This window comes from Bos indicus, chromosome 22 (assembly GCF_029378745.1).
Source record: "Bos indicus isolate NIAB-ARS_2022 breed Sahiwal x Tharparkar chromosome 22, NIAB-ARS_B.indTharparkar_mat_pri_1.0, whole genome shotgun sequence".
Classification (NCBI taxonomy): domain Eukaryota; kingdom Metazoa; phylum Chordata; class Mammalia; order Artiodactyla; family Bovidae; genus Bos; species Bos indicus.
Genome location: NC_091781.1, coordinates 17,841,971 through 17,862,629, shown reverse-complemented (window position 1 = coordinate 17,862,629; position 20,659 = coordinate 17,841,971). Strand labels below are relative to the sequence as shown.

General features: G+C 46.9%; 1 protein-coding gene across 1 annotated transcript in view; it reads left to right on the top strand.

The window, feature by feature from the left end:
* LMCD1 (LIM and cysteine rich domains 1) overlaps positions 1-20,659 on the top strand; it is a 57,056-nt gene that overhangs the window by 10,295 nt on the left and 26,102 nt on the right. Inside the window, exon 2 of the mRNA XM_019984552.2 lies at positions 19,340-19,428. Within this exon, the coding sequence (XP_019840111.2) occupies positions 19,340-19,428 (89 nt within the window). The remainder of the gene's footprint in view (positions 1-19,339; positions 19,429-20,659) is intronic.

The following is a 20,659-nucleotide window of genomic DNA, read 5'->3' as shown; positions in this document are numbered from 1 at the left end:
CTGAAACTCCAGTACTTTGGCCACCTCATGCGAAGAGTTGACTCATTGGAAAAGACTCTGATGCTGGGAGGGATTGGGGGCAGGAGGAGAAGGGGACGACAGAGGATGAGATGGCTGGATGGTATCACTGACTCAATGGACGTGAGTCTCAGTGAACTCCGGGAGTTGGTGATGGACAGGGAGGCCTGGTGTGCTGCGATTCATGAGGTCGCAAAGAGTCGGACACGACTGAGCAACTGAACTGAACTGAGTGTGTGTTACACATGAGTTATCATCACTATTGAAAGACCCAATGAAAGTAAAATGTGCAAACATTATTCTGGTGAAACTCATCACCTCCCTCTGATTTGGCCAACTTTAAGAATTCATTCTGTGCAAACACATATTCCATGTAATTATTATAAGTCAGGGGCTGAGCTGGGAAGCAGAGAAGTAAAAACGAAAGAAGTCCCAGAAGCTGATAGTTCGAGAGATGGAACAGCCAGCCCGGCCACCAGAGAATCAAAGCCTTGATCAGAGGTTCAAATGAGGGAGTGAGGGAGATCAGAGAGGAAGTACTTAACCTGACCTGGGGAGGTCAGGGAACGCTCACCAAGGAGGCGACATCTGAGCTGAATGTTGAAAGACAAGGATGAATGAATATTATGCTTGGGTCACAGGCCAGTGTTATGAGTTCCAAGTCTTGACACACATGTTCTCAGTTTTAGTTGACTTCTAACTTGAGAAATATCATCCATCTTCAACTACAGAGATACACACCTACATATCCATCCATCCATTAGGCACATCTTGTAACTTTCTCATCTGAGAACTTGTCCCTCTCGCCTCTCAACCAACACCCTTGGGATGATAGGATAGCACAGCCTGCCAAGCTGGCATGCTTGAGACTCCCAAGCTCAGCAGAGAAGTTACAGCAAGCTCACCCCCACTCAGTTTGAATTCTTACAGGAAGATGTAGATTTGTGATTGAAGGGAAAAAAAAATAATAACTGAGGATATGCAACATATATGGAAAGAAAGAAACAGAGAGAGAGAGAAACACACACACACACACACACACACACTCACACACCCTCTGTGAAATCCAGCATGCTCTGCCTGTGAGCAGAATGTGAAAACACAATTGTGAGGACCACAGGATGGCATGTGCACCCCAAGGTTTATCCACCTTCCAATTCTGAAGTCATTCAGCTAGTAATTAGAGGAAAAGAAATTCCACAGAGAATTCCTTGGTAAACTGTGAGAAGGAAAATCAGGAAACCTGAGTAAGAATGATCCCTTGCATGAGAACAATTCCTTCAGGTTTCTGACTTGGTCTGAGACTGTGGGGCCCCTTCCTGCCATGATTCTGAGCAGGTGACGCAGCACAGTGAAAACCACATGGTTTGTATATCGAAAGGCCACTGGAATAATTGTTGGCAGTTGATTTGTGTCAGTTGCAGATGGTATGTTAAACAGGTTGGGGTCGGAGGAAGACAAATGATTCCCTGCCAATTATCTGGAAAATGAAATTATGGGGACCATCCCTGGGTTTGCAAGGATCTGACAAAGAGGTGAGGTTTGATGGAAAAGCTGGGTTTCCTCAAGTCTGCCCTCTTTCACAGCCCATAGGCGCAAACAGCCCACTGGGAGAACACACTCTGACCAAGATTCACACTAATCAGAAGGGCTGTTGCCACCTGCCCGGTACCTCCCTTGAACCCTACTAGGTCTCCCAGCAGGTAGGAAGTCACCCGAGAAACAGATGCTCTGACCTCAATCTTGACCAGTATGTAGGACTTGGACAGTGAACCAGATATGAGAAAAAAGTGGCCACTGCATGCCTGAACTAAGGAAACAGAACCAATGGGCGAGAGAGAGGTGAGGTTCAGAGAGAGAGATTTTAGCTCGAAATAAGAAAGAGCTGTCTAATAATTAAAGGAATTAAAAAAAAAAAAAAAACTTGATCTTTTGACGAGGTCTCAGTGCCTATAAGTGGTTCTCACAGCATCTGGCCACGTGTTCCATCTCCCATTTAAGGTTGTGGGTGGGGTACTTGGACAAAATCATTTTTAAGTCTTTTTGAATCTGAAATGCTAAGACACCCTGAGTTCTAATCCTAGCTCTTCTACCAACGAGCTCTTTCCTGGCCATTTAACTCCTATCCCGTGACATCTTTCTTGTGTCTACATCCTCCATTTGTGAGCTCCTTGAGAGCAGAGACCAGGCCTTACTTCTCTTTTGTGTCACCCCGGAAAGCCAGGCATACAGGAAGGGCTCAAAAATATGAATGGACTGAGAAGGAAATGAGATGGAATTGGGATACAGGAGAGAGAAGGAGAGGCATCAAAAGAAGCAAGAGCAAGTGGGTTTTCCTTCCTGGCAGAGACAAGGAATCCTGAGGGGTAGACAGGGAGACGGAGGAGCAGGGCAGAGGACACGGAGAGACATGGAGTAGAGTAGGCTGGACCAGCAACCTCTCCCAGAGCCCTACACACGCTGCTTAATCTAAAACCTTCTGATTCGTGGACCACGGTCAGAACTGGCAAGATGGGAAAGGGGCCAGAAGAGTGGGAGGAAGACTCCTAGAGAGTATTTAGGAAGGATCCTAAGATGAAAAGGAACTGAAAGTGAGGGGGGAAGCAGAAAGGCACCCTTCCAGAGCAGCCTGAATTTTCCATGTCTGGTGCCGAATTGTATCATCCTCCTTCAAACTCATCTACACAAGGGTGGACTTCAAGGTGGCAGATGAGCCAAGCCTTGACTTGCTTCCTGCCTTCAGACAGCTAACACAGACCTCCATCTGAACCTTGAAGCGGGCCCCCTGTTTCTGGCCGGAAGCCTCTTGAGAACAAACTCCCATGATTTCCCTGGTCCGGGGAGACAGATTGGCTGGGATCTCTAAACAACAGCAGCCACATCTCAGAAGGGTTGGCCCTCCTGAGAGATAAGATACAGCAGGACGACTGAAAACTGGCTGAAATTTAGTCCAAAGCACGCATAGCTCACACCGATATCTACTTAAAGTTTCTAGTCCTTGATGAATATTTATACCAAAATAGGGCTAGTGGAAATGTTCCATCTGTGTGGATTTTTAAGAGTTTTGCCTTTCCTCAGCCACGTTGACCAAACTCAGGAAAGTGGTGGAATCGATGCCAAGTACATGCTCTTTGAAGTGCAAGAATAATTCTGAAAAGGCCCTGGACCCATCATATTTCTTCTTATCCTGCAGACTCAGAATTGGCACTCCCTTCTTTAAAAATGCATAATATCAACACCTCTCAGTGCTTTATAATTTTGGCCAGTCTTTGACACCCTGCTGACCATGACCACTTTTTTGAAAGAGCGGATAAGCCTATTCAAAGTCCTGCTGGGTGAGATTGTTTTGTTGGTTGACATTTTCCCCATCTTTTGAAAATCTGAATGGCCCAGTTCATCACTTTAATTCTCCTTTTTACTTTGCTCGCAGAGAAATGGCCCCAGATTTTCTCCTCAGTATTTTTAGTCATTCCATGCTCCTCAGAACCAAAACACCAGAAACTTGAACCAGTTATGCTCTTGGTATGAGGAGCAAAAATAGAAGCCTGCTGTACTTGGCATATGACCTGTACTTACCACAAATGGGCTGTGTGTCAGACATTGTGCTACATAGGGTTTTTCCCCTCCTCTTTACATAAATCCCATTTTACAGATGAGTAAACTAAGGTTCAGAGGGATGAAGTAAATTGTTACTGTGACAGAGCTAATGTGATGAATGGGAATTAAATGTAGACAGTTTAGTCCTCAGCAACCCCCTTCCCTCTAAACCATTTCTCATCTATACCAAACATGTTTCTAGGGTTCCACAATGTTGGGCCATGAACTTGTTGGTCACAAGATGAATGAAGTTGGTACCCAGACATGCATTAACAGTGTTGAACCATGTTAGTCAGAATTTGTCTCCATTTTCAGTTCTTGCACCTTTTGGATTATAACCAGGAGAAAGTCTCCACCTGGTGCTCATAGGGCCTTAACACCTGCATCACTTGCCCAGCGTCACTTGGAACAGATAGAGAGCAGTCCTCAGGCTCAGAGCTTTAAAACAAGAGATTAGCTAGAATTTAATGGTGTTGGTTCATATTTATTGTATTTTTATCATTACCTCTTATTTTTTTCAGAACAAGCAGCTTTTTAATGAAATATAGTTGATTTATAATGTATTAGTTTTGGGTGTACAGTGGTTCAGTTATACAATGTGTATGTGTGTGTGTGTGTGTGTGTGTGTATACTTTTCAGATTCTTCTCCATTGTAGGGTATTACCATATTTTGAATATAGTTCCTTGTGCTATACAGTAAGTACTTGTTGTTTATCTCTTTTATATATAATGGTGTGCATGTGTTATTTCCAAACTCCTAATTTATCCCTCCCTGCCTTTGTTAACCAGAAGTTTGTTTTCTATGTCTGTGGCTTACCTCCTATTTTTCTAAAGTGTAAGGGAAAAGGGTTTTTCAAGAAATATGTTTTTAAAAAGTGATTTCTTTGAAGAAAAATAAAAAGTAAATAACCACAGAGATGGTATACTGAGGATAGGACTCAGGAAAGAGGAACGTGCTGCTGCTGCTAAGTCGCTTCAGTCATGTCCGACTCTGTGTGACCCCATAGACGGCAGCCCACTAGGCTCCCCTGTCCCTGGAATTCCCCAGGCAAGAACACTAGAGTGGGTTGCCATTTCCTTCTCCAATGCATGAAAGTGAAAAGTGAAAGTGAAGTCACTCAGTCGTATCTGAGTCTTCGCGACCCCATGGACCACAGCCTACCAGGCTCCTCCGTCCATGGGATTTTCCAGGCAAGAGTACTGGAGTGGGGTGCCATTGCCTTCTCCAAAAGAGGAACGTAGGGCTTCATAAACTTCTAATACTTGATAATCCCTGATCTCTATAGCGCTTTACAATTTGCAACATCTCTTATATAAATGACCCCCACTGGATTCTTACCACAACCCCATGAAGCTGTTAGGGATTATGATCCATTTCAAAGATGAGCCGTTTAAAATATCAAGGTTCAGAGAGCAGAAATGGCTCCCCATGGTCACACAGACAGTGAAGAAGCACCCAGGGCTCAGGGTCAAGTTCAAGATCCATGGTGCCTCCTCCAGTGTTCTGCCAGCACATCGTGTCAGGGCAGGAGGAAATAAAGGGGTACTCCAAGGCAAGTAACCAAGGCCCAAAATGCCAGAGAACATCTGTTGAACTTGATGACCCCCTTGACTGTCCTGAGTTTTATAAAGTTCCCAGTGATTGTGTACATTCTATTTCATGGACAAGCCTACAGTTGCTCCATTCTAGTTTTGCTAGAGAAGCCTGACTTTCTTTTGCTAGGGACTCACTTTTTAGACGGTTCCAAAGCTGGTTCTCCTGTCAGGAGAACATATCCAACTTTCTGGGGTACACTAAGAAAGGGATGACACAAACTATAAAAGAGGAAAAGCCAGCTTCTGCCCAGGAAGAAGGACATTTCTTCCAGCAGTTGACCAGGGTTCAGACTGCAGGGCCGGGTGACTGGATGGGCAGGGAGTCCATAAATGTGGGACAACCAGTGGGGTTGGATGACCAAGGAGGTGAGTTGGCATTTCCATCAGTCTATCCAGGAAGAGCTTGCAGGAGCGGAACACACTCCTGAGGATGATGCTGCGAGCCAGAGGGAAGAGTTTGAGCAGATTGATGCCTAAGACAGAAGCATTCTGAGAACCAAAGAGAGACCAGAGCCCAGCACTAGAACCTAGGAAAGGGGAGGGCAGCAAGTGAGGGAAGCACACAAGGGCTGGCCAAGCAGGTGGTTTGATCAGGGGAGGCTAGAATTCTGGAAACAACAGGAAACCAAGGTCGATCTTTCTTCTTCCAACTCAAACTACAGACATCAGCTTCAGGTGGAAGATCACTATTATGTGTTAGCTTTTAATGCACCAAAAAGCATTGTGCTGTGCATAGTTGCTCAGTCATGTCCAACTCTTTATGACCCCACGGACTGTAGCCCACCAGGCTTCTCTGTCCATGGAGATTCTTCAGGCAAGTATACTGGAATGGGTTGTCATGCCCTCCTCCAGGGGATCTTCCCAACCCAGGGACTGGACCCAGGTCTCCCACATTGCAGGCAGAGTCTTTACTGTCTGAACCACCAGGGAAGCCCAAGAATACTGGAGTGGGTAGCCTATCCCTTCTCCAGGGGATCTTCCCGACCTAGGAATTGAACCAGGGTCTCCTGCATTGCCGGCAGGTTCTTTACCAGCTGAGCCACCTGGAAAGCACTGAAAAGCAGTGCTCAAAGGCAAAGCTGAAATTGTTGCAGAGGAAGCTATTGATACCCATGTTTACAGAGGCAATACCAGGCGCAAGGCACTACCATAGGCACTGGTGATGGAGCATGAACTAGACACACAGGGACCTTGCCCCCAGAGAACTGACAGCCCAGCAGGAAAAAATGACATCAGAGTGTATATAATCACGGGTATACCATGATTAAATAATGATAATCACAATAGATACAACAAAGAAGTGCAAGATGCAGGCTTTTCTAAGACCCTAAATACCTGCCAGACAAGTAGAAGTTTGTTAGGTGAAGGGAGGAGAGAAGGAAGATGGTCCAAGCAGAGGGAAGTGCCTATGGGCTGGCTTAGAGGTATAGAGGAATTTAGCATCTTTTCTAGGGCATACAGTTACATGAGTAATTCTAAATTTACTCCAGAGATAATTTGCTGGCAGGGCACTTGGTTTCTGTATCTCTAATCCTACATTTTCATTCTGTTCCATGAGCTTCAAAGGTGGGACCTGGAAAGTGAATGACTTGCAAAATGAATGACATCTGCTAATTTCTGTTTCATAAACATGAAAAACTTGGCCTACCTCCCCTTTATGGTGTTTTCCTTTCTCAGAATCTGTGATTTTCTTGCCTCAGGTTTTCTTAAATGCTGCATTCAACTCTACAGAGTATGGACAACGAGTGCATTATGCAGGGTTGGAAAATCAAGGAAAGGATGAAATATTTGAAAGTGCATTGAATGTTAGTTTTAGAAACATATGATAGCAATAAAGACAGGAGAGGGAAGTCGTTTATAAGAAGGATCTTGTTTTAAACCAAGAAAATGTCCTGTGAAAGACACCACCCTAAAACACAAGTGCTTTTTTCCATCAAGGCCCCAGTGTTGGCTGAAGGAAACGTTTGTATCTCAATGCTTCCCTTGTCTTATACATTAACTGAGAGATTCCCGGCAGGAATCACTTATATAAGTAAAGCCTTCAGACTTTTAATAGCAGGGCTATACCTTTACACCACGTATTTCCTTTCAAGATATTAAGATTCAGATAGGCAAGATAAAAAAATTCTCCAATATGAGTTGCTAAGTCCCCACCACCACATACACACATTTCCAAAATGAACTCCAATAAAAGTGTATTATCCTTGAAAAGCTCAGTGATGCTGCCATTTCAGGATTCAGATGCACACAATCACACACCCCAAGTTACATCCTTATAGAAGGCTGTTCTTTTTGATTTATTTTTGGCTGCCCAAGCAGCATAAGTGAAGTTAGTTCCCCCGCCAGGGATCAAACCCATGCCCCCTGCACTGGAAGCATGGAGTCTTAACCACTGGACTGCCAGGGAAGTCCTGGAATCTGTTCTTAAGACACCAGGCCTCTAAAATGAGGAGTGCTTTAGTAAAACGGAGGAGAGATAATAAGTAAACATTGCCAGCCTCAAGCTTACAGTTTTATACTTGAGAAGGAGTCTTTTAAGGGTCCAAACCTAAGAACCATGTAATCAATGAGATCTTTACTTCCAAGTGTAACCTCAGGACACCAGGCTTGTTCTCCTTTAGAAGAGGGGAGTTGGTAGGGGGGTAAATACTCATTCAGGGACTTCATTTTCTTTGATTTTGACTCCACAAGCTACTTGGTAAACCTCTAGATAAGATTCCCAGGAGGACTGGATAACTCCTGGCTCTGAGCGAGACTGGTGGCTTTACTTCCATCTCCCCCAAAGCAGGCAGGGCCTTTCCAAGAAGGAAAAAAGACAACTGCAAGGGGAAAAAAAAAAATTGTTGGAGCTTCTGGAAACACTTAGTTGGAAAAGAAATGCCAGGTCAGCTCCTGCCCTGTGGAAATCCCTTTCACAGTGGATGAAACGGTGCCCATGTTCTGGGAACCTGAGTGTCTCAGAAGATCCATAAAAGTCTGGGGGTGGCAGAGCAGGAAGGCAGGAGGAACCTCTCCCCTCCACACACACTGATTAAGCAGGCGAGCAAGCTGCTCAGATGATGGGCAGGCTTTTCTAAAAGTGGGTGATTCTCAAAAACAGGAGAGAAGGGCTGTGCCCCTGGGCTGGTTTGACCTCTCTGTGCTTTGCGGTGCGCTCTTCACGGTCTCCCAGGCAGGTTCTGCAGTTGGTGCGAAGCGAGCCAGTGTCAAGGGGAAATAAGAATTCAGTCCAAAACAAACACCTATCACTTGAGTCCAGCTGGGTGCCTCATACTGGGTTGGCCAAAAAGTTCGTTCAGCTTTTTCCATAAGATGCTACAGATGGAAAAACCCAAATGAACTTTTTGGCCGACCTAATACAAAGACTTGTGGACCTGCGTTGGATACAACGTCAGCTATCGACAAAAAGCTGGCCGCCCAAGAGGCTGGTTTGCTTTCCTCCCCGATCGTCATCATTGTCTCTCTGCCAACGGAATGTTAAACAAAGGAGTCAGAATCCTGGGTGGGGGCTGACAATGCCCTAGGTTTTCTGTAGCCATTAAGTAGATCCAGCTACCTAGCCATCGGTGGTTCAGTTTAGGAGATGGGACTTTTTGTCCCAGTGAGTACTCCTTTTTCTCAAAATGACCCCAAGCTCCATCTCCTTTGAAAGGTAAAAGATACTCTTCAAGTATTTCGAGGCTGCCCCCTTACCAGGGCTCTGGCAGTACCAGCTTGGAGAGGAGCCCGGCCACGCCAATTGCTTCTTAGCACTGCTTCAGCCATTCCATCCAAACAGCCCTCCTGTCAGGTCCTTCCATGAGCTGCCAACCCTTGGGAAAAAAAGGTCCTAATTTCAGTCTTGTGGCCTCTCAGCTTCTTTTTTGATGAAAGTGCTAAAAATACAAAAGAGTCAATGTATGGAAAAGGCAGACAGAAAGAAGGAAAAGAAAAAAGGGGTAGATAATCCGCCACCATGGCTGTCCGAGCACTTGGTGTCCACTCTGTGCTGCCAAGTGATGATGTGGGACAGGCAGACGTTACACACAGACTCGGCCGAGCAGGCCAGATACCAGGCACCCACGGTGGCAATGTGTGCGTGTGTGCTCAGTCGCTCAGTTGTGTCCAACTCTGCGACCCCGTGGACTGTGGCCTGCCAGACTCCTCTGTTGGTGGAATTTTCCAGGCAAGGATACTGGAGTGGGTTGCCATTTCCTTCTCCACCGTGACGGCAATAAGACATTTTCAATCAGGGGAAAGCTCCAGGATGCAGCCAGTTAAGCATGGGGTCAGCTGGGGTGCAGGGGCGGCGGGGCGGCTGCCGTATCATCAATAGAACCAGCCGCCCCAAAGGCAGGCAGTCTGGGCATTCCTGCTTTTCTGGAACCAACCTCAAATCAATGAGGCTTGTCTGACAAGGGTTGGGGCAGGGGAGGCAAAGGCTGGGCCTTAAACAGAGAAGGCTTTCATTTTATATTTCCCTGGCCACATATGGATTTGCTTTCCGACTTGGTTTTCCTAGACAGATTAACCCTTGTTCACACGTGATGTAAACCTTGGGAATCTCAAATCATGTCTTCCCCTGGAGGGGAACAGAACCATATAAGTTATTACAACTATTAAAAATGTGCCATAAAGGGTTATGTATGGTGGTTAGGAACTTAAGGGGGGCAGGAGGGAGGACCCAGTCTAGGAAAATCAAGAACCTTCCTGAGGAAGTGATAGGAGGAAATGGACGGTGGTTTCTAGAACTTTCTAGCTCATCGAGGAGCCTGAACAGATGACTGGGACGCACTTCAGGGACAGCTTGTGGGGGAGACGCAGAAGTGACAGGCCCCTTCACCCCACAAAGGGTCTGGACCCACCAGGCTTTCTGCCTACCTTTCACGTACTTTAGAGCAGGGGTCCCCAACCTCCAGGCCTCAGACCGGTACCTCCTGTCAGATCAGCAGCAGCATTAGACAAGAAACAAAGTGCACAGTAAGTGTAATGCACTTAAATCATCCCCTAACCAAGCCCCCCACACCCCTGGTCTGTGGAAAGACTGTCTTCCACAGAACTGGTCCCCGGTGCCAGGAAGGTTGGGGACTGCAGCTCTGGAGCATCTGTGAATTCAATTCTCCTTCCTGGCCACCCCAAGTTAAACTTAATTTTACCTGTTAAACATGATGTATTGAGAGAGAAAGGACAGTTCCAGAGCATATATCCACAGAAAACTCTAATGCAGAAAGATACATGGACCCCGATGTTTACAGAGCACTGGTTACAACAGCCAGGACATGGAAGCAACCTAAGTGTCCACTGACAGATGAATGGATAAGGAAGATGTGGCACATTTATGTGATGGAATATTACTCAGCCATAAAAAAGAAGGAAATAATGTCATTTGCAACAATGTGAATGGACCTAGAGATGGTCATACTAAGTGAAGCAAATCAGAAAGACGTGATATCACTTATATAGGCAATCTAAAAATGATGCAAGTGAACTTATTTATAAAACAGAAACAGACTCACACATATAGAAAACAAACTGACCGTTACCAAAGGGGAAAGGGGAGGGGGATAAATTAGGAGTTTTGTTCCAGCAGATAAAAACTACTGTTTATAAAACAGATAACAACAAGGTACTTCTGTATAGCACAGGGAACTATATTCAGCTTTTTAAAAAAGAGGACAATAAAGGACAACATGGTATATTTTGCCCCAAACCCAAATTCTCCTAGAGCTGAACCCATACAAACTATCTGAATGGACAAAACCCAAATGAAACACCATTTCTCATAGAGAGTGAAAAGTACTCTTTAGGGGCATCTGTAAAACTATCTTTGGGACGCCAGACACTCCTAACATCCTAAACTAAAGCCATCAGATGAACTCTCCCAACCACAGCCAGTCCAAGGAATCAATTTCAACACACATATGTAATAGGAAAAATAATTGAGTCTTACCCCAGAATGCAAACTACTCAGCCACTTCTGCAATCAGCTCGTCACCCACCCAATGCTTCCCTTTACTGTCACTTTAAATAGGATTGCTCTTTATAATCAGAAAGAAAAAAGTTTTCCATGCACAGAATTCTAAGCACTAGATCAGTAGGGCTCATCTCAATTTGTTTAGTCTGTACATTTTTAGCCTCATTACACAATTTAGGAAAAGAGGGTCTAAACTCAAGAGCTTTCTTCACATTTGTGCTTGTCCAGAGGAAGAGAAATTCTCAAGGAGCACATGTGGGGGAGAAACAGTAGATTTCAATACACACATCCCCCTGGAGAACATCTCTGCCCCGAGATATGACCTCTAACGTAGACAAGGATGTTGCTTTAGCCTGGGGGGACTTTCTGTGGTTTTAGAAGGCACTTTATCCAAAGTTGTCTCCACGGTTGATACACACGTCATCGTAGAGAGTATGGGTGGGACGGCACAGGATGGAAATTTGGAAAAGGGAGCGGCTGCCAGCACTTGGTTCTGCACACTCTCTGCTGCTACCAAGGCGGAGGAGGGGATAAAAGACCCTGCCAGGGTCTGGGCTCCACATGCCCTGCCTTTCCTCTCCTATTTGGGAAAACAGGGTTCTCATGGCCAAGATCTGAAGCCACAGCCAGGCTGGGCTCCTCCATCTGGCACCGTCACCCGCTCCCCGCTTTGGCCCCAGGGTGGGGTAAGGGGAGGACCACCCCTGACCTCAGGCCTGGCAGAGGGTCTCAGGATCCCTAAGAGCCCCTGAGGGGCGTTGGGCCGCCAGTGAAATTTAAAGGAAGAGGAAGGGTGTGGTTTCCCTTCTGTCTGGCTCTTAAGAATGTTACCACTTTTGGCACAGAAGTCTGTGAGGCAGGCCTGTACCGGGGCAGATGGGACCAAAATGAAGGGACAACAAAAGTCAGGCAGCCCGTAAAACCTCACCCTGGAGGAGTGGTGGTCTGCAAGGGGAGTACAGGAAAAGAATACATTAAGCCAAGGAGCTGAGAGCCTTCAAGTCCAAGTTGGAATGGCCGAGGGCCCAGTCCTGAGGCCCGGTTGTTCCCAACTTGTCTTCATGTTAAAATCCCCTGGGGAACCCTCCAAAATGTCTACAGCCTGTGGCCCATCCCCCAAGATTGGAGCTAAGTTGCTCTGGGATTCAGCCTAGGCTTCAGAAGTTTGAAAAGATCTCTAGGTGATTCTAGGGGCTTCCTTGGTGGCTCAGATGGAAAGAATCCACGGTGCAGGAGACACGGATTTGATCCCTGGGCTGGGAAGATCCACTGGAAGAGGAAATGGCCACCCACTCCAATATTCTTGCCTGGAAAATCCCATGGACAGAGGAGCCTGGTGGGCTACAGTCCAAGGGGTCACAAAGAATCAGACACAACTGAGCAACTAACACTTTCATTTCATTACTAGGTGATTGTAATATGCACTCAGGTTTGGGAACCACTGATGTGGCCCCTGGCTACTCAAAGTGTGGCCCCCAGACCAGCAGCACTGGCCTCCTCTGGGAGGTTGGGAGTACCATGGAATATCAGGCTCACTCCAGATCTGCTAGACAAGAATCTGCACACTGGCCAGATCTCAGGGGATCTTTGTGCTAATCAGAGAGTCGGGTAACTTGAGAAGCGCTGGTCCACGAGACAAAGCCAAATCGTCTTCCTCGAGTACAATCTTGTGGCACATGCCTTTCCTCCTTCCTGGCGTTGACTGCACTTGTAATTGTAGCAGTGTAGTCAGGTGAGTTATTACAGAAGTCAGTGTCGTCGTTCAGTCACTAAGTCGTGTCCAACTTTTTGGGACCTCCATGGGCTGCAGCACACAAGGCTTCCCTGTCCTTCACTTTGACCCAGAGTTTGCTCAAACTCATGTCCATTGAGTCAGTGATGCATCCAACCATCTCACCCTCTTTTGTCCCCTTCTCCTCCTGCCCTCAATCTCTCCCAGCATCAGGGTCTTTTCCAATGAGTCGGCTCTTCACAGCAGGTGGCCAAAGTACTGGAGCTTCAGCTCATGTGTGTGAGTTATTACCAGTCAGTGTAAGGGCCCCAGAATACCTAGAGATAGTTTCTTGACACTGCCTAGAGTGTATGGGTTAAATTGAAATGTAAACTAGAGTCACAGCATAAGCACCAGCTTTGTGACCTGTAGTCATTTCAGGCTTCCAGGACAGGGCAGATAAACTGGGGGAAGCCAGTGCCCAGTGCTTCACTCACACAGGCACTGCCCATGGTTCTCATCCAGTTTCTCCTCTGGCTGCCACCTCTTCCACTGAAGCCTGTCTGATACCCTGAGCATCTACACTTTATTTCGCAGAACAAGGTTGGCTGGTAGAAATCCTGGGACCAGGGTGATCATGACCTTGTCCTACCACCCCCCGCCCCAACCCTTCCAGGACATCCCACCCCTACAGAAATGCTGTCCACCTCTCTGGACCCACATAGTCCAAGGCCCTGAGTCAAGGCGAGACGCGCGGGAGGCTGTCTGGGGTCTGGAGACACCTGGTGTGGTGGGAAGCCGCAGGATCTGAATCCAAAGACATGAGTGTGGATCATGCTCTGAGTGGTGTATCCTAACAGTTCTGGGAGCTTGTTTTGCTCATGAGCCAAATGCTAAATCTTGACATCATAGGCTGGTTGTGAAAACCAAGTGAGAGAAGGGATGTGAATACACTTTGTAACCTGTAAAGTGCTGTGCCTGTGCCATAGAACATGAGATGAGAGCATAGTCAAGAAGTCAGACCTGCCTGGCTTCATGTCCAAGCTCCACCACTTACTGACTGTTGGATTTTGAAGGGGAGGCAAAACCTCTCTTAGCTTGTTTCCTCACCTGAAAACAGGGTTACTCAAAGTGCCTCCTGTGGGTTCATCAAGAAGCTTAAATTAAATATTATGCAAATACTTGGCATATGCCCCCACATAAGGTATACTCAATAAATGCTAGCTATAATCATACTCATTAGGAAATATAAAACAGCTTTTTTTTAAGGTATATATCTTTTTTTCTTTTTTTTTTTTTTTGGCCATGCCACATGGCATGTGAGATCTTAGTTCCCCAACCAGGGATCAAACCCACATCCCCTGCATTGGAAGCACAGAGTCTTAACCACTGGACCACAAGGGGAGTCCCGGAAAAATAAAAGTTTAGCTTAAAGTTGTAATACAAATAAAGATCGACTAAGGACACCCTTCCCCAGAGGGGCATTCTGAATGGGCACGGTGCTTCTCCTCTCAGACTCACGGCCCTACCATCACCTGATGACTGGGAATATGACTGTCCCCCACAGGGCTGTCATCATTATTGAGGAAGACAGTGGTTTCATAGGGAAATCGCTCTGTGGACTGTCGAGCTACTTTTATTTGGGGGTTGTTGAGGGTACTGGAGTAACTCTCTGATCATGTTTCTGTTTATGATCTCAGTTCTCTGGACCTTCTCATAACTTCACCTTTTCCCCACTCATCTCCATCCTCTCTCCACCTCCTCTCCTGGGTCCTGGGACCCTGGGGGAAAGGGATGTTTTTAAGTCACAAAGCACGTTGACCAGTAATGTTTTATAACAACACAGGTATGCTTATAGAGCTTACCTGTAAAAGACAAGTCAGAGGAGTTGCTTTGGAATAGAATTTAGTACCAGTTCAGAACATCCCTGCTCAAAGAGCAAGCCCACAGATAGTCAGGAGGGCACGTGATCGTGTTAAGACATAGTTTTCAAAAAGGTAAGGTCAGCATTCTTGTGCAACTATAAAATGAAACTTAGCAAAGATTATACTCAACTCATGATATAGTGAAGGAACCAGTAAGATATTTAGAGCCGTCCAAAAAGCATTTGAGGAGCTGGGGGTTCATGAGCAATTTAACGTCAGGACAAGATTGACAGGTATAGAACTAGTTGATATCCTGCATGACGATGAACCATAACCTTTGGGGTTGTCTTTTTCAAAATGACAAAAACTATCTGCGTGGGTGTCACTACTGGACAAAAATCCACACGTTAACATGGAACTTGGCCAAGCGTAAGAAGAGCACAGAGGGAACTTCCCCAGACCCTCGCAGGGACGGGATGGAGTGGGGAACACCGTCATGCTGCCACATGTGACATGAAGGCTGTGCCACCCCCGTTTCTGCCTTACATCCAAGTTTTGGATTTCTTTTTTTTTCCAACAATTTCGGTAAATACTTATTTCACTTCACTTACGTGATGCTTACAGTGGCCCTGTTGGGGCAAAAAGGTCAAGGAAAACCCGTTTCCAGAGGAGAAAACTGAGTTAGTTCCACAAGGAGAGAGAGAAGCTGGGCTAGGAGGAGAATCCTGCTTCCTACTTCTGAGCCTGGCGCTCGTCCCGAAACTCCATCTCCCACTTGGCCTTCTCAGAGCACTCTCATCTCAGCCCCGCATTGCTCTCAGTGGCATTTGTCTCTTTTCAGACTTCCCTTGGGCTTCACTAAAGGTAAAGGAGGGAGGGAGGGAGGTACCCGCGGCCCCCACCCTTTACATCCCAGAGGCCTCCTGGTCTCATCCCAATCCTTTTAAGTTCCCGACACGATTCAGTGGCACAGCATCAGGTGAACCACATCCTGCTATCCTGAGCCAAAGAAAATTGTCCAGACACTTTATCCCCTGCTCCGGAAAAAGGACAGAAAGAAGGCCGCATTCCAAGAACCCATTTTTTTAAGTGGTGGCTCCTTTCAAGCTCTTCTCTTCTCAGCTACTGTGAGCCACTTTGCCATCTTTCATCTGCAACTGCATCCACATCAGAGAAACCTACTGTTTACAAACCAGAATGTCTCATTTGAAACACTTGTTCTGGTTGATGTTTGTCCCCCACGTCAACAAACAGGAGAATCATTTTCTGTGTTGGGGGTGAGCTGGATCTGTCTGGCCCCTGGCTGGATGGCATGCCTGCCCTGGACAAATGACTGCTCGTTGTGTGGAACAGGCAGCCAGGAAACTGGCAGTGAGTGTGGTCCAATGGCCCAAATTGGTTTCTTCCTTGCAAGGCCATTTATTTTTCTCACCCACGGATTTCTGTTGCCACAGAAACCATCTCACTAGCAGGACGGAGACGCAGGCCAACCCTGCTTTCTGCACCATCAGAGAGGCAACGTTTATAATCATGAAACAAAGGAGGGAGTAAGAAAGTGTATGGGGTGGGGGCTTCCCTGGCGATCCAGTGGTTAAGACTCCACACTTCCAATACCAGGGGTGTGGGTTCGATCCCTGGTTGGGGAACCGAGATGCCACATGCTACACAGCGAGGCAAAAAAAAAAAAAAAAAAGGCAACAATACTCCAATAAAAATTAATTTGAGAAAAAGAAACTAGATGAGGTGTGCAGTTTAAAAAGTAGTTCCTCTAAAGTTCCCGAGAACTCTGAAGCAGGTAAAAAAAATTTTTTGAGAATGTCTGATTCAGAGTACGTTTATACAAGGTGTACTGACAACAGCAAACATTCGGAGTATAATAAGTGCATGCTAAGCCCTTGAGTGCACAGCCCATTTAACCCTCTCAGTGACTCCACGCACCTGGGGGGTTCTTACTGTCCCCGTGACACAGACAAAGAAGCAGACTCCGCAATGCAGTCACTGGCCCAAGTCCAGCAGAAGAAAGGGACAGAACTGGGATCAAAACCAGCCCTCTGACCCCAAAGCCTGGACCTCCTGACTTGAAACAGCTGCCTTCTCTTCATCTCTCTTCATGTCTCTGTTGTAGCCTTGCTCTTCAAAGGTGCTGGACACCACTGTCCATCCAGCGTCCACCATTTTTGTTTGATTTTTTAATCCTTTTTGCCTTCAGCCATAAGCCCCTCTCTAACATCCCACACAATGAGGGTTCCACAGAACAGGATACGGGCCACTCCGATCCAGGCCAGTTTTCTCATCTCACAGAGGACTAATGTGGGCTGGGCAGGGAATAAGTCGCCTCTAGCTGCACAGCTAATAAATGTCACAGTTGGCACCAGAGGGCCAGCCCCTTGCCCTGCAGGCCAGAACCCGGCTGCACTGAGCTGCCTTACACCACTGTTTCTAAACCAGACCCTGAGCCAGCAGTTAGCTCTCCTGGCCAAGCATTAGGACTAATCCCCTTGTAGGATGGCTGTTAAACCAGCCAGAATAACAGCGGTGCTCAAGCAGGCAGGGTAATTCACCAGAGAGGAAACACTCCCACAGAGCTCTCCTGTTTCAGGCTTTGTTGCCTTGGGGGTCGATCTGAAACCATCCAGTGATGAAGCCTGATCCAGAAATTGTTTACCTCTGCCCAAAACTTCAAATGACTTAAATATTAAGTGTAAGGGGACCATTGTATTTCAACTAGTAGAATCCAATGGGTCAGAAATGAGAGGCAAGGTTTTCTATGCCAGCAGCTTTAGGGAGCAAAGTTCCACCCATGAATCAAAGTACCCTGGCTCAGACAATGAGATGGCCGTGAGCATCGTCTTGGTTTTCCATTTTAACATGAATCTAACACCAAATAGGCACAGACATGAGCATGCAACCCTCCAAATACACGCCACATGACTCTTCCTCCCCAAGTTGTGAAGATCTGTTAGAATAGCATAGCGTGTGAAGACGTGGTGTGTCAAGTCACCAAGCAGGTGGCATGGAGCTGGGTATTATCATGAGACGAACTGGTGGGGGAGCAGAGAAATAATGTGAAGAGTAACTGGTTCTTTCCATGTCCGTCTTTGAATTCCAACACTAGCAATGATGGTAGCCTCACAGCTTGTCTTTTTCCCACTTAGAAGCAGAGAGGGTAGAGGCATCATGCCCTAAAGAGCATGCTCAGACTGTGACACCCTACCATCCAGCCCTTTTGTACCCTTCTGCCCTTTCATACCTCCTCCTTCTGCTAGGAGTTCTCTTCTTTCTCCTGCCTGCATACATTGCACAGCCTCAATTCTGAGCCACCTCCTCCGAGAAGCCTCCCTGATTTCCCACTCAGGTTAACCTTCCTCTGCGCTCCTGAAGTCTATGTGCAAAATAATAGCAGCTACCATCTGTAGTGCCTAAGGTGTTTGTGGACATCACATGCATTATCTCTGTACCCATTTGACAGGTAAGGAAACTGAGGCTTAGTTTGTCCAAGGTCACGCAGCTGCTAAATCATGAACCTGAGTTTGAAATCCAGGTCTCTCAGGCTCCAAAGTCCATGTGTTTCTACCACACAATAGACAGCTGCCCTTGCCTCAGACTTACCCCTTCCAGGAAGTGTGTGTTTCTTCCCACTAGACTGTGTGTTCCTCCAGGGCACCACAAGTCTCACAATGTATCCCTGTGCCTGGCACATAGCAGATGCTAAATAAATGCTTCAGTGAGTCAACAGTTTGTGGAATGAGCAGCTTATCCCTTTATCTCACTGGTTGATGGAGCTATGCTTCTATAAAATCCTAGTACACATGGTACCCACCCCCAAGGCAGTCCCCATCCCCAGCACAGAATCAAGTCAGTTTCTCAGCTGGCAGATCCATTTGCTAACCCACTGCTTCTCCAAGTTTCACCTCCTGTGAACCTCCTGGAAATTTCCTTCCAATACAGATTCTGATTCAAAAGGGCTAAGACCCTCAGAGGTGGGGCATTTCCTGCAAGCTTCTGGTGATGCAAGATCCCATTTTGGAGTCGAAATGCATCAGCCAATAGCAGTCAATGCACTTTGGTTACCTTTGGCTGATAATGAACAATAAAACCTGTCTCCCACTTTGTTCCCTTTCCAAAGGATAACCAGATTTCAAATGCTTCTGACTGTCCATGATTTAGCAAAATATTTAAGTTATGCTTTGAGCTATAAACATTTGGCAGCTTGAACATTTGTTTGTGCCTGTAGCTTTGGTTTAATCACGCCCTATCAATAAATCACAAATAAATGAGAGAGAAGAAACACTCACTGGAAGATTCCATTCCAGTGACAAGTGGATCAGGGGAGTGGGTGAGGGTGGGAGAAAGAAGCCGATGAACCCCCAGTGCACTTTTATGGGAAGGACTCCACCCTTCCACACCTGCCTACCCTGTGGCCACTTTCCCGGCTGGTCTCCTCTGTTCCTGGTAAACAGTAAAGCCATGGCTTATTCATCTCGAGCCCTTTGAACCCCACACAATTGCTTTACCAGCATGCCAAGTCTTTAGAGGTCAAGCATCTCCGGTCCAAGACGTTTGGAAGGAAAACACCCTCTTTTCTGTCTCCTTTTCCAGATGTCGCTGGGCCAGCAGCAGTCAGCAAGAGGTGTGCCTTGTCTGAGATGCAAGGGGACGTGTTCGGGCTTCGAGCCACATTCATGGAGGTAACGGAGTTTGTCAGGAAAGGCTCTGCCTGCCTTCATTTCTTGGCTGTCCTTTCTGGGAACCCTGGGACTGCTTAGGGTGCATGGGTTGTTGGCTGACTGGCTCGGGAGTGAACGCATTCTTGCTTGGCCTAATTCAGAAATGACAGAAAAGCCCTTGAGGAGCCAAGACGAAGAAGGAGTTCAGGCTTTATAAACCATTTCCAGGTGGAGGCGAGGATGCTTGGGGAAGCGGTGGGCAGTTGTTAGCTGCTGCCTGATCCACGCTGGGTAGACCAGTCTGTCCTGGGGTTTGGTGTGTGGGCTTCATCCTCCCCTCCTGCACCATCAGCCCCCCAGGATTCTGATCTCAAAGTGCCCCAGGGACCAAAATAAAAGTCCCTGTGTCAGCAGCACTTGAAAGCCAGGGCCTGGTTTCACGTCCATGCGGGAGGGCGGTGATATCTGGCTTGGACTTGGATTCGCGGATTTTTCTTTTGTTTTGTTTCATTTTTTTTTTTTTTCACAACAAGAGGTATTGCTGCCATTCTACACAAGCCTCAGGCACTGTTCACATCAGCATCTGTGTAGCTGGCACCCCTGGAGGTGTGCAGGGCACAGTCTGAGGGGGCCATCCCCCTAGCCCTGGGGGAGAGAGGCTAAGCTCTGTAGGGCATGACAACTTAAAAGGAGGTTTTGTCTCCACTGCCAGAGGGTGGCCTTGGGCACTCAGAGAGGGAACCCATCTCAGGAGGTGTTTGTCTCAGAGAAGTTGATTTCCACCATGAGATGGCAGTAACAAAATTATACACTGAGCTGAGCTAAATCTCTTCTACTTGAATGTTGAAGTAACCCTGAGCAGGAGGTGTTAGTATGTCCATTTTACAGATCAGGAAACTGAGGGTGGGTAACGAGAGCCTGGCAACTATGGAGCAGACTTCAAACTCAGGTCTGTGAGTAAAGCCCCATGCCATGCTGCCAGCCATTCTGCACAGAGTCCTGATGTCCAAGATTGTTCCTGACTCTACTCCCAGACACTCCCCACTTCAGAGGAGCTCATATGGGCTTCCAGATGCCAGGGACCGTCAAGGTCATCCAATCCCAACTCCCATCCCCTGCACCAATTCCCCCCGACAGCTAGGACGTCCTCTCCCCACACATCTGTTTTGGCCATGTGAGCTCTTTCTGGCCTTGAAGAGGGTCTGCCTGCCCATCGTCTCACCGTGCCGGTCCTGACGCTGCCATCAGGGTG